General features: G+C 41.3%; 1 protein-coding gene across 6 annotated transcripts in view; it reads right to left on the reverse strand.

Annotated features, from left to right (window-relative positions):
* STON2 (stonin 2) overlaps positions 1 to 14,826 on the reverse strand; it is a 169,007-nt gene that overhangs the window by 11,587 nt on the left and 142,594 nt on the right. For all 6 annotated transcript variants that reach the window (XM_077910243.1, XM_077910241.1, XM_077910240.1 and 3 more), the window contains one exon: positions 2,804 to 4,642. In XM_077910243.1, coding sequence (XP_077766369.1) covers positions 2,804 to 4,642 — 1,839 coding nt within the window. The remainder of the gene's footprint in view (positions 1 to 2,803; positions 4,643 to 14,826) is intronic.

Here is a 14,826-nt window from a genome sequence, read left to right on the forward strand (position 1 = left end):
ACATCTTAAGTTTCTAGAAAAGGATGTTACCAATTTTCTGAACCTACACAGAAATACGCCATTGGCCAGGAGTAGTCTAAGAGGCTCCTTTTGCAGGGGTCGCTACTAAAAATGTATAACAATAAACAGCAAAAACAGTGATGGGAAAGAGTACCTTAAGTGAGAAACATTCCCAAATATCCTAATGCTGTCCTGTATTTCAAAAATCTTTAACAAATAAAGGTTCTAGGAATCAGGAAATAATTTGTCCTATGTCCTATTTACTCGGCCCTTGAGCCTACTGAATACTAACCTGCTGGGAAGCATGAAGGCAACTGTTTGCCAAAGACTTATATTTTCCCTTGTCCTGCGCCCATTCCCCCCCCTTTCTTTTGGGACTGATTGACTGATTTTTTTGTCTGCTTGCTTTGGGAAATAATCTTCCCCAGCACTGCGTGTCATTTTGGTAGTCATGTCAGTCAAAATGCACTATCCTCTCCTTGAAGCTTGAGCCAAGTAGCTCAAGGGCAGAAAATGGCTTGTGATGATTTATCCCAACAGCCGCAGCCTGAGGAGACATCTCACAGTTCTGCTTTCAAAGCTCCCCTTTCAAAGCCTGCCTGTTCAACCTTTCCAAACCTTCCTTTAGTTCTCCAAGCTACCCTCCAACAATCTTTTTTTCTTTTTGTCTTTGCTGCTTATAACCAAAACTCCATACAGTACTTTTAAATATTTGAAAGAAAGAACTTTGAAACAAATGAGATAGATGTGTGTACACTGAGAAAACTGCAAATCTCTCTTCTCTTAGAAGAAATTATTTCATGTTTGTGTCTACTTGGTGTCCTCTACTAAGAGATGGCTGTGATATTGAGAAAAGCCCCCTGGGATGTGGCTTTGTGACTTCAGATAAGTCATGTGGCTCCTGGTCCTTAATTTTCTCATCTGATAGAATGAAGAGGTTTGACTGAGGTATCCCCAAGGCCCCTTCCAGCTTGAAAACTCAGTAATTCCATAATGAAGTCATCTGAATCCATGCTTAACAAACCAAAGAGCCAAACATTCCAATAAACATAAACCTGAGGCCTTGTCTTTTCTGATGTCAAGTCTCCAGCAGGTTAGACGGTTAATCTTCCCCCTACCACTTCTCTTCTCTTCTCAAGGGCTTCTGTGCCAAAGGAGAATTCAGGGCTTCTCCTTTCCCCTGTCAATTCAGATGGGTCCTGTGGCTGAGGTATCAGGCGCTATCACAAGGAGAATACAGTGCCGATTTCAGGAGAAATGAGTAAGCAAGCACAGAGAGGAAGACTTTGTTTTTAAAAATCCCATCAGTTTAGAAGTGGGGGATGGGAGGTGGGAGTGGCGGTGTTTGGCAAATCCAGCCTCAGACACAGAGGTCCAATTGTCTCTTCATTTTGCACCACTACACCCAGTGTCTGACACAGAATACCCCGGTGTGTGTTCGCTGCCTGGGCTAGCTTGGGGAGGTGACCAGATCATACTGCCTCTTGCCATCACATCATGTTACATTTTGGGTATGGTTACATAGCCACTCCACACTCAGAAGAGGAAGTGAAGACTCTAAACATACCCTTATAGGGTTTTATAGTGAGAATGGAAGAAGAATATCTGCATAAGAGAAGGACATTTCCATCAAAAGTTCTTCCAAACTAGACCCTTTGTGCTTGTCTACTTTTGTTAACAAATGGGCAAGTTTACTATAAACAAGAAGAGAACTGGTTTAAAGGATCACAGGGTCATGGGCTGACTGCGTGTCACTGGGGTCACTCAGACTTACTCTAAGAAATAAGGCTATTAGGGATCCCTGGGTGGCGCAGCGGTTTGGCGCCTGCCTTTGGCCCAGGGCGCGATCCTGGAGACCTGGGATCGAATCCCACATAAGGCTCCTGGTGCATGGAGCCTGCTTCTCCCTCTGCCTATGTCTCTGCCTCTCTCTCTCTCTCTCTCTCCGTGACTATCATAAATAAATAAAAAATTAAAAAAAATCTTTAAAAAAAAAAAAAAGAAATAAGGCTATTAGAGTTGGTTGGATTACTCCTTAGTTTTGTCATTTCCTTAAATTCACTGGACCCCTGAGGAAAGTCATTGCCTTCTGGGCTCACGCAAGCACGAAAGCATCCCTGATAGCTATGAGCAAGCCAGCTAGGGCTGGTAAGCTTTCCTTCTTTGTGTAAATGAAACATACCTTCCTTTACTTTTTGTCTGATAGAATTTCAGCCCTTTTGGACCTTCTGATCCTGGCTGGATCTTCAGTCTAATCAGAGGCCATTTCTCTTCTTCCCTATCCTCAAATCCCAACTCTGAGCCAGGGATGTTATGACTGACAGGTCTCACAGAGGGGGACTGGAATCATTAGTCTGACTCTTCAGCTGTATTGTATATATGACTGGCCATAAACTGGCCTTTTTACCTACACTCATGGCAGAGTGAGAAAGATGCCTCTCTGGAACCCAGAAGCTTTCTAGGATCTGGAAATAGCTTCCAGCACCACAGATAATACTTAAATGAGTCAGAAAAGAATACAAATTCATGAGGTGCCCTGCAAATCTGCTTAGCAGCTCAGCTGAGAGAAGAATAATGCATAGTTTTCTAGAAGTATGATAATAAGGAAGTGAGCAAATGGGGCTGAACTGGGTCATTCATGTTTGTTACTTACATTTTTGCTTCTCTGGTCCCAATTCTCCATTACCATATTTCTGTCACACGGCAAAAACCAGCACTTCGGAGAGGAACAGAATGTGGAACTTTGACCCCAGCTCTCGTGTAACCATGTGGCAGTTTTCATAGAAGAGAAACCTCTACCTACCTGAGTTTTTGTCAGGCAGTCGGTTTATCCTCCACACAATAGAATTGAAGGCATGCTCGTACTTGGCAGTTCCCAGAGTTACTCTCATGACAGGCTCAGAGCCGGATATACTGGTTGAGCCAAAACTTGCCCCCCGGTTCACTTTGGCTTTTAAAGACTTTTCCCCCAGGACACTTTCCCTGCGGAAGTTTTTCACCCATTCGCTGGGCACAGGGTAACGAACCATCACATTCTCACAGGGGACCTGAGTGAGAGGGTCTCGGTTAGAGGAGAAGCCGGTTGACATCCTAAGCCAGCTCTGCACCTCCACCTCTGCCCCATTGATGCTTGCTGCCGTCCTGAGTGTGAAAGGCAGGGTCTTCTCTGCAAACACTGTCCTGAATCGCATGAGCTCAAACCGGCAGGCATCCAAAGGGTTGAACAGGATAACCCGTGAGTTGTTGAATACATCCTCATCCACACACCCATGAAAACGGCACTGATGGAGCTTGATCCATTTGGTGGTGGTAGTGGGCATGATGTCTTGCCGGGAAACTATCTCGTTCCCTTTGACGAGGACATCGTTGAGGCCCAAGCGGCACTCTGCGAGCCCAGACAGGAAACTCAGAATGTGGATCCGTGTCCAGACGTGATGCTGGAGGATCTGGTTGTCTACTTTGCTCACAATGCCAGAGAATTCATCCTTGACATCCACAGTAATCTCCTCTTCAAGGTAGTTCAAGCCCACTGTACTCAAGTCCATGGACAGCACTGGCAGATTCATGAGCCGGTCCTGAACGGCGCGGATGAAACTCAGAAAGTCATCATAGTTGGTGGTGCCCAGCTTAATCACCTGTTCCCTCTCTGCTGTGTGGGCCACAGCAGGTTTGGGCTGGTATTTCTTCTTCTCCTTGTAGGTGACACGGTCTATTCGCAAGCTGTGGATCCTGCCATTCTCGTCATAGTTTTGGAGGCGGGGTTCTGAAATTTCATGGCAGATCTCCAGCTTGAACTCACGGAATGGTTTCTCTAGTCCCTGCTCATAATACAGCTGCAGGTAACCACTGTCTGTCAGTTTGATGTAGATGGGTCCCCAGTGCCTAGATGACATGATGTTTTTCTTCTCAGGGATCCGTAGCATCATTGGCCACCCATCCCTGGGCTGGGACAGTGCTGAACAAGGTGGGTGGTCATCTAGCTGAACCCAGGCTATCGGGTCATCATCTGGTAGTGTCTCACTGCCTAAACGATCAGGATCATCAATCTGGAGTTGTTTGAGTTTTTCAACAGCATCAGTGTGGGACTGGGTTTTGCTTGAGTCATCAAAACTGATGGCATCCTGGTAGATGACAATGAGAGAATCTCTTTGGCTCTTGCCTGTGGCACTGGAAATGGAATTATTTTGGGAGCGCCTCTCCTGCTCCTCAAAGAAAGCAGTGAAAGGGTTGATAGGGGAGGGCTGGACATCCTGCAGAGTCTCATTCAGGAAAGGATTGGTTGCCCTCCAAGGTGGAGCTTCGGTTATGGAAGGTGGATGGTTTAAGGAGGAAATGTCCAGCTTCTGAACTTTGGAAAAGTTCATCAACGTGCTCTTGGGACGTTCCCTCTTCTTAAATGATCCAGTTGAGTCATAAGGTACATCTGGGATCACAGATGCGATAGGTGGCGGGTTTGGCTTCAGGGGAGAAGTCACTGGCGGCAAAGGGCAGCTGACCTCATTATCATCAAAAGTGACCCAGCTGGGGAAACGAGCAGAGGTCACTGGAGTGTCAGAATGTCCGTTCATGGCTGGACTACTGGCCTGCCAGCTGATGGCCTCCATTTCTACCTCTTCATCATCCTGCAGTGAGGAAGAACTGTCTGAAAGAGAAAGGAGAATATATGAGGGCTGCTATTCAGGGCCTCTTAGGAGTATGGGAAACTGAACGATGACTAGAATTTTATCTGGAACCCGGGAAATTCTAAAGCACCTCATTACCTGTGTCAAGTGCTAGTCTGGGCTCAAATCTCATAATTTTGTAATAAGCACGCCACAGGGGCCACACATCAAATAAATGCACTAAGAATATACAAATTGGTCTCTCAATACAGAAGCACTGATAGGACTAAGGTCCCTTGCAGTTGTTTTTTTTTTTTTTTTTAAGATTTTATTTATTCATCTCACACACACACGCACATACACACACAGAGGCAGGGACACAGGCAGAGGAAGAAGCAGGCCCCATGCAGGGAGCCCGATGTGGTACTCGATCCCGGGACTCCATGATCATGCCCTGGGCCGATGGCAGGCGCTAAACCGCTGAGCCACCCAGGGATCCTCCCTTGCAGTTTAACTCTTACACATTCTCCCTTTGATAGAAGTTGTCCTTACCATGCTTAAAGTATGTATTCTTAATTTTTAGACACGGAAAACCACCTTCCACATAAAATTATATAAAGCTGATCTCATCTCATTGAACAAAACAAATTATATGTTCCAAGTGGTAATATGATTGCAAATAATGTAATTGGAGGGATTTTTGCCCAAATATGATCAATAAATATTAAAGATAAAATGTTAACACCCTTAAGATGAAATACGTTCGGACAAGTGGATAAGAAGACTACAAAAACTCCAATAGAAATAAATATAGACAAAGGACATATACAGATAGCTAAGGAGAGAGAAACTAAAAATGTCTAATAAGCATATGAAAAAAAAGTCCAGTCTCACTAGTAATTTTTATTTTTTAATTTTATTTTATTTTTATTTATTTTTTTCTTCACTAGTAATTTTTTTTAAAATGTAAATTAAAAACAATCAGTGAAGATTTTTAAAGTTTTTAGTCTTCAGTAAGGGTAAAGGTACCACGATATGAACAGTAAATAGACTGATAATGGGACTGTAAGTCATTATTAACTCTAAGTGGTTTGGCAATTTGTATTAAGGGTTTTGCAAATGTGCATAAACAATGACTTTGTAATTTTGCCCAAAGGAAATAAATCCAAGTTGTGTACCAAGTTTTGGGTAAATGTTAAGAAACTGAAGAACACAATAATACCCAGCCATTTAAATGTTTACAAGTATGCAGTAACTTGAGAAAACACTCATAATATACTCTCTTCTTTTTTCTCTAAAATACTTTTCCATCTTGGGGCTTATTTATTTTATGGGGGATAAAAAAGGGTTATTTTAAATAAAACTCCACCCTTGCAGGGCCTTCAAAGAAGGAGATACAGGACTTGAGTTTCCATGTGGGGAAGATCCAAACTTTTCAGTTAGCATAAAGACCTTGTGTGTCTGCTGAGATTGTGGAAAGGGAGGGGGTGGGAGAGTGAAGCCTTTAGCAAAGAGTGGGTGTGACAAGGAATGGCACAGAAAACAAGTCTGTGTCTGGCATACAGTAGATACTCAGTAAAAGTTTATTGATTGAATAAGTGAGAAAAGAAACTTTGCATTGGAGCAGCTCTATTTTCTATGTGCCTGAGGAATGCCTATGGCCACCATTCCACCCATTGTTCTACTGCCAGTAATCTGCAACAAAGAGAAATGGATGCTCAGTGGTTGAGTTAATTAGTTGAGTTTTCTGATCACCTGACTCAACTTTCATGAATATCATATCCAACCAAACCAATTCAGCAATGCCACAGGTAATTTAAGTGGAATTGCATGTAGATGGGATGGCCGGCTTGTCATTCATTTTTCCAAACAAAGAGCAATTCCCTCTACTGAAAACGTCACTTTGAAAATGTAGGCTAAATACATGAGCAAGCATACACACATATCTACCCTCACCCTGAGTTAGGGACAAACAAGGCTAGGCAGGGTTAGGTAGGGGGCCATGGAAATTGGCTCACAAAAATCCCCAAAATGCTGAGGTGTAAGGAAACCAGAAATAAAGGAACAGGCCAGACCACCCTACCCTAGGTGTGGGTGGGGAAGGTGTTTGTTATAACAGCTACTTGTGACCAACAAAGAATAACCAGATCCCAAAGAAGAAGTAAGCCATTAAAGATGTTATCAATAGTCCTTACTCAATGGTAATGTCAATCGATATTGTTAAAAGGATTTAGGTTCCCTGATTAGACTCTCAATAAAAGCCCAACCCTACAAGCTGTCAGTGGCAACTCTGTCAGGACCCCTCTCACTCCTGAGAGCTTTCTCTATATCTTTACTTAATAAACTTCTATCCCTTCACTCTCCTGTGTCCACGAGATTCATTCTTCAACTCTGTGAGACAAGAACCAAGCTCTCCCATATCAACCCCACAAATATAACTAAAAAGGTGTTTTCTGTATGTACAGCAACCACAAAAGGACTTCAAAGCATTTTAAAATTAAGGATAAGACTTTCCTTCAAATTCATCATTAAGGGCAGCTGGGGGGGCTTAGCGGTTTAGCGCCACCTTCAGCTGAGGGCGTGATCCTGGAGACCAGGGATCCAGTCCCACATCCGGCTCCCTGCACAGAGCCTGCTTCTCCCTGTGCCTGTGTCTCTGTCTCTCTCTCAGGAGTAAATAAATAAAATCCTAAAAAAAAAAAAAAAAAATTTCATCATCAATCCACTTTTGTGGATGTATGATTTTCTGGAAAATGAAGGGAAAAGGGTCAGTAAACAACCCAGGTTCGTAGGATTTATATTTTATTTTATTTATTATCATTATAATTATCACTACTATTACTATTATTGTATCAAAGGCTAAAGGGAACAATGTGGCCCTAAGTAAAATATAATCACTTCCTTGGCACAGTAACTGATCCTCTCCAGACAACTTGAAAAGGAATGCATCTCAAAACTCATCAATTTCTTATGAAGCTGCTCTAAGGAGCTTTGGTAAGGGTAGTGTTCCCACCCAAACAGACTGGTACTGACCAAGCCCCCGTACCAGGGATATCCTTTTCGCCTTGGGGCTCATCACCACTCCCTAGTTTGAACAAGCCAAAGTCCTTTTATTTGGAGGGTGGTTTCTGCCAAAGCGGTTTATTCTTGCTGCCAAAGGATTCCCTTCTGTTGGGAATCTTGTTCCCAAAATAGCATTCTTCATTTTCCTTGATGAAGCCAAAACAGAAAAGGGGGGGCGAGGGGCATTTTGTCTCCACTGAACAGAATTTTACAATAAATTCCTTTTTAAATGAAGTTATTTAAAATCACACCAAGTCCTAGAGAGCTTTGAAGCATCAGACTTAGAATACAATTTAAATGAAGTTTCTTTAAATCTGGAGGGAAATTTTGTAATTAAATCAATTTCTAGAGATTCTACATTATCTTTGACAGCCATTAAAAAGTATCAAAAGACTTTGTTACAAAATATTCTCTCTGTTGGCAGTTTCATCTCCCATGATTACAATCCGTTTTAAAAATAGATTATTTGGGGCAGTAGTGGGACATAGGCCAAATTTCTGGAAATGAGATTTTTTTTTTCTCCCCACCAAATCATTTATAAGGAAAAAATGTCTTAATAAAGATGCTTTTACAGAAGAAAATCAAAGTGGTCTCTAGTTCTCATGAAAATAAAGCATTTCTTGGGGTGAACCCAAGGACTGCCAAACACAACTTTTAAAAATAATCCTTTATTAACACTGACTTCCCTACTTGTAAGTTCTTAACTTTGCATCATTTATCATTGACTGAAAGACATCTTCAGTTGTTTTTGCAAAGATTAGGTCATATATTTTCTGAGTCTATCTCTTTTTTTTTTTTTTTTTTTAAGATTTTATTTATTTATTAATGAGAGACACAGAGAGAGAGAAAGAGAGAGAGAGGCAGAGACACAGGCAGAGGCAGAAGCAGGCTCCATGCAGGGAGCCCGACGTGGGACTCGATCCTGGGACTCCAGGATCATGCCCTGGGCCAAAGGCAGGCACCAAACCGCTGAGCCACCCAGATATCCCCCTCTGAGCCTCTTTTTATTAAAACATCTTATATTATTCGAGACTTTCACATATAAAAAACAACAAATCTGTATGTAAAATTTCTGGGGGAAAATATTTGTATCATACATGACAAAAACTTGGTATTTTTTATGTAATATACAGTGTATTCTTAATAAAAATGATACACCCGGGGCACTTGGGTGTCTCAGTTCATGATCCCAGAGTCCTGAGATGGAATCCCACAGCAAGCTCTCTGCTCAGTGAGGAGTCGGCTTCTCCCTCTGCCTCTGCCCTTCTCCAATCCTCCCTGCTCTTGCTCTACTGTCTTTCAAGTTAAAAAAAAAAATTCTTGAAAAGAAAAATGATATAGCCTCACCAAAAAATTAAATAAAATAAAATAAAATAGGGTAAGGAGCAGATAATTTGCTAATGAAGAAATAATGTGTAATAACTATTTGGAAAAAAAGTTTAACCTTATAAACAATAAGTACAATTATCTCCATATCAGAGAGACAAAAATTTAGAAAGAATAAGAATCATTATTTGTGACACAAGGGAATCTGCACTCTGATGGAAGTGTTCAAAAAATCTTTCTGAAGGGCAATCTGAAAAATTGTACGACAGTCTCAAAAAATATGATCCAAAAATTCTATTCACAGGAGTGTATTCTGAGGAAAGAAGAAGACAGGCATGCAAAGAGTATATAGCGGTATGTTTATCACAGTAATGTTTGTATCATAGAAAAATTGGAAACAAATGCCTGATAAGAAAGATTGGTTATATCAAGTATCATACCTCTAAAATGGAATCCCATGAAGCTATCATAATGCAATTGATGCATGTTATTCACATAGAAGCTGATCATGATATATATTATTGAGTGAATAGTAGCAAAAACCTACAATCTGGAATCAGACGGCCTTGGTTTCAATCCTGTACCTGCAGCTTAGTAGCTAGGTGACTTTGGGCAAGCTGTTTATTTTCTCTGCAACTCAGTTTTCCCATATATGACATTAAGGAAGTATTAAATCCTGGGGCGCCTGGGTGGCTCAGTCAGTTAAGCATCTGCCTTCGGCTCAGGTCATGATCCCAGGGTCCTGGAATAGAGCCCCACATCAGGCTCCCTGATGGGCGGGAGCCTGCTTCTCCCTCTCCCTCTCCCTCTGCCTGCTGTTCCTCCTGCTTGTGCTCGCTCTCTCTCTCTGTTAAATGCATAAATAAAATCTTAATAGAAAAGAAAATATTAAATCCTACCTGACAGGGTTGTTGGGAAAACACAGACGTTAGAATTGTGTCTGGCAAGTAATAAATGTTCATTAGATGTCAGCTGCTATTACTACTACCAGAATGATACATTTTCATGATATAGAATATACATGTATTTAAAAGCTTTGGAATACAATATTTCATAATATTTTGATGTGAAAACAGAGGTCTCCTGTGGGGTAAGAGGTGATTTAAAAAATATTAAATCTGTATTACGATAATGCTGTTTGCTTACAAAATAAATAATAGAAGGTCAAAACACATCTTTAGCACTCTGATCAATTAACCTTGGAGAAAGAAAACAGTTTAGCTGTAATCCATGTTGATAAAGCAGTAGTTAGATCTTTCCCATGACACTTATGACTGATGTAGCTGATAGCAGAAACAATGAAGGTCTGGGGATTGGGGGGAGTGGGGAGCCGGCAAATTTCTCCAGTAAGAAACAGGCTAAAACTAATTATCTTTAGAACAAAATTAACTATCATCCAGAATTCCATTTTATTGACTTATTAAGATAAAACCACAGCCAAAAATCCAGCATAATTTTAATTACTATCTCTTCCACTTGCTACCTCCAAATTACTTTTATTATGAGTTGGGCTGCTGCCAAACAAAAGCCATGTATAAAAACCAGGCTCTCATTTGACACCACAGGGAGAACTGCTTAGTACTTCAGAGCTTCCTAATGTCTTTACGGATACAAACGAAAAAAGAAATGGTGGATTCTTTCAATGTCAGACCACAATCGACTTTAAGTTCCCCAACGATTAAATTAAATGATTATGAGGGTAGTTAAAGTCACCAAATGAAGAAATAGTCAGAACTGTGGAGGAAGATTAAGTTTGAAAACAGAGATACTCTTGTCATCTTCTTTCCCCATTTGGTGACCTAATTTGTTCATTCAATGACAAATGCAAAAAACTTACTGAGAGCTATCCATTGGAATTTATTTGCAGTGGCAAGAACACATATTCTGAGATTTTTGCAGTTTTCTCAAGATGAGACAACAATCACTGTTATATAAGAGCATATACTTAAAACTGTAACCAGCCTCAGATGCATGGCAGGCCCTTACATATTTGTGGATTGTTCTGTAAAGTTGAAAAGAGGAACACAGGGATGCCTGGGTGGCTCAGCGGTTTAGCGCCTGTCTTTGGCCCAGGGCATGATCCCGGAGTCCTGGGATCGAGTCCCACATCGGGCTCCCTGCACGGAGCCTGCTTCTCCCTCTGCCTATGTCTCTGCCTCTCTCTCTCTCTCTCTCTCTCTCTCTCTCTCTGTGTGTGTCTCATGCATAAATAAATAAAATAAAATAAAAAATCTAAAAAAAAAAAAAAAGTCCTACTTTTTATGTTCACTAACTCTGGCATTTGCTTAATGCCTGTTTGTTAAGCTAAAATCCAGTTAATTTTTCCCACTGCCTTTGAGATTGGCAAGAGTTACCTTGACCCAAGGTTTTCAGGAGCATTGTTCAGTAGGGGAAAAGAAGTTAACAAGGATTTACATCCATTTATACAAAGAAGCCTTGAGGCATAAGGTCAGGTGATGTCATCTCCTGATGTGTGAATGTGTAAGGGTGAGAAAATAGTCCTCTGAACCTTATCAACGGAACTTCTAACTGGGATAAAAGAAGCTGAGACCTGCTTAGTCGTCACAATACACTGATAAAGAGAGCAGAGGGTTTGAGTCTATTCATCTGTCCTTAGCATTCTCCAGGAGACTGGATGCTTTCATGCTGGTCAGAGATATCCTCAAAGTAAAGAAGCCGATTCATTGAACTACCTCTTAACTACTCTTTGACAGAATCCCTAGCAGGACATTGGACACTACATTCTAGTTTCTACCTCCCAACTCCCCCCTGTTTATCAAGATGAACTGACCCCACACACTTCATCTCTTTTCTTCACAGAAAAGAAGCATCAGACTAAGTTTGATGACCGTCCCAGGAACTTGTGTGTTCCTGATGAATCTGTGTTCCTGTGTTCCTGATGAATCTGTTCTCTCTGGTTCTAAACTCTTGCTTCTGTTTTACCCCTGCCCACTTTGCTAGTACTCCACCTTTGGATCCCTGCTTTTGGCTTCTTCCTCTAACAACTAAACCTCCACTTAACTGGCTTACTGGTTCACTGGCTTAATATGCCGTTCTGATACCAGTTTCTCATGTTGTCTTAGATGAAGACTATTCTTCAACTCCCACTAGGGCAGAGATCTTACTGGAACACCTTGCAGTTGTCTGAGGAAACTTAACTCCAGTTCCCCAGCAGAGGTCATAGGCGGGGAGCAGGGACAGATTCCAGTATCTATAACAAATTGAAAAATCAACATTCTACTTTACAAATTAATCTAACATTTTATACATTAGAGTGTATCAAAGACTTAACTATTAATAAGGCCTCTGAGAACCTGTGTTCTATTTATTTGTTATTGTCATAGCAAAAACAAAACAAAACAAAAAAACAACCCTGTATTTCTCTCCCATCCTTGACTATTTGAATGCACCAAAGAGAGGTGAACAAAGAGGACTTTCTAGGGTCTAAGCCTTTTTGGATGTTTAGTGAAGCTCTGTTTAATGGACCAAAAAATTCTTCTATGGTGCCCTAAATAGACATTTTCCCCAAGAAGACATACAAATGGCTACCCAGGGGTGTCTGGGTAGCTCAGCTGGTTAATCATCTGACTTTGGCTCCTAACCTCAGAGTCCTGGTACAGAGCCCTATGTTGGGTGCCCCACTCAGCAGGAGTCTGCTTGAGATTCTCACTCTTCCTTTGTGCATCTCTCTGCTCATGCTCTTTCTTTCTCTCACAAGTAAATAAAATATTAAAACAAAACAAAACAAATGGCCCACAGACATGTGAAAAGATCTTCAGCATCACTGATCATCCGGAAAATGCAAATCAAAACCACAATGAGATATTTATCACCTTACACCAGTCAGAATGGCTAAAATAAAAAAGACAAGAAATAAGTGTTGACAAGGATGTGGAGAAAAAGCAACCGTCATGCACTGCTGCTGGGAATATAAACTGGGATAGCTACTGTAGCAAACAGTAAGGTGGCTCCTCAAAAAATTAAAAATAAAAATACCATATGACTCATTAATTCCACTACTAGGTATTTACCCAAAGAAAGTGAAAACACTAATTTGAAAAGAAACATACACCTCTATGCTTATTGTAATATTATATACATTAACTAAGATATGGAAGCAACCTAAGTGTCTATAGATAGAACACACACACACACAGAAATATTACACAGCCATAAGAAAGATAAGATCATATCATTTGCAATAACATGGATGGACCTAGGGCAGCCCAGGTGGCTCAGTGGTTTAGCGCCGCCTTCAGTCCAGGGTTTGATCCCGGAGACCCGAGATCAAGTCCCACATCAGGCTCCCTGCACGGAGCCTGCTTTTCCCTCTGCCTGTGTCTCTGCCTCTCTCTCTCTCTCTCTCTCTCTGTCTCTCATGAATAAATAAATAAAATCTAAAAAACAAAAACAAAAACAAAACCGAGGATGGACCTAGAAAGTATTATGGTAAGTAAAATAAGTAGGTTGAGAAAGACAAATACCATATGATTTTGCGCATATGTGAAATCTAAAAAACAAATGAAGAAACAAAAACAATCAGATCTGTAAATACAGAGAACAAACTGATAGTTGCTAGAGGGAAAGGAGGAGGTGGACAAAATGAATGAAGGGGAGAGAGACACACGGGCTTTCACTTATGAAATGAGCAAGTCACAAGAATAAAAAACACAGGGGCGCCTGGGTGGCTCAGTCAGTTGGGCATTTGCCTTCAGCTCAGGTCATGATCCTGGGGTCATGGGATCGATCCCCGTGTCAGGCTCCCTGTTAAGTGGGCAGCCTGCTTCTTGTTCTCCCTCTGCCTCTCTCCCTGCTTGTGCTCCCTTGCTCTCTCTCAAATAAATAAATAAAAGCTTTTTAATAAAAGAATAAAAAACACAGCATAGGGAATATATAGTTAATGGTATTGTAGTAGCGTGTATAGTGAGAGATGGTAGCTACACTTGTGGTAAGCATAGCATAAGGTACAAAGAAGTTGAATCACCTGAAACTAACATAACATTGTGTTTCAATTATATTCAAACAGAAATTCAAAAAAATAACAACTCATCTCTGGTGTGACGAGAGGTGGAAAAGGTTCTTTTGGCTCAGCAGCTTAAAAGAGAAGGAAAGGATCCAGAAGTTACTATAAGGGAGAAGGCATGGGAGGGGCAAGGGAAAAGAAGGTTCATCCTGTAAGTTGAGCAGTTTTTATATCCAGGAAGTACCAGAAGTGGGGACCAAGACAAGGACTGCCTGCAGGAACCTGGGACAGTGACCATGCCCTTACTGTGGCCAGGACAGGTGACTCATCAGGACTGCCTGTCCCTCTGCCACAGTGCAAATCTCACCCATGTGTGGCCCCATATCCTTACTCACTATATTCTTCTGGCTATCACATTGAGGAGACAACCCCAGCAACAACCCATTTGAGCCTTAGTGACAGGAACTGTTTCTCCAAGGCTGACTCTGTAAGTTCAGCAGGGAGCTGGGGACTCTCATACAGTATTACATTATGCTTGGAGTACATGTGTGTTGGGGATGAAGAGAAGAGTGGGCATTCTGGCTGAGTCCGTAACAAGCCTGTCTTCCATGTGTTAACTTTAGTAGGCTATACTATAGCTTCCAGGGGGAAATTCAAAAGGTCTACTGGTAGCAGGGGTAACATCAGCTGGTCTAAGATCATCCATAGAAAGGTTAAGGGCAATTTCCACTAGCTGAAAAGATCTCTATCGATGATTCCCTTTCACCTATATTGCCCAAAGCTCATTATTTTTTATATGGACTTTCCCGCAATGACAATAACAAAATAACCAACAGCTCCTGTATGCAGTGAGCTGCTTCTTTTCAATTGAAT

The sequence above is a fragment of the Canis aureus genome, chromosome 9, assembly GCF_053574225.1.
Source record: "Canis aureus isolate CA01 chromosome 9, VMU_Caureus_v.1.0, whole genome shotgun sequence".
Classification (NCBI taxonomy): domain Eukaryota; kingdom Metazoa; phylum Chordata; class Mammalia; order Carnivora; family Canidae; genus Canis; species Canis aureus.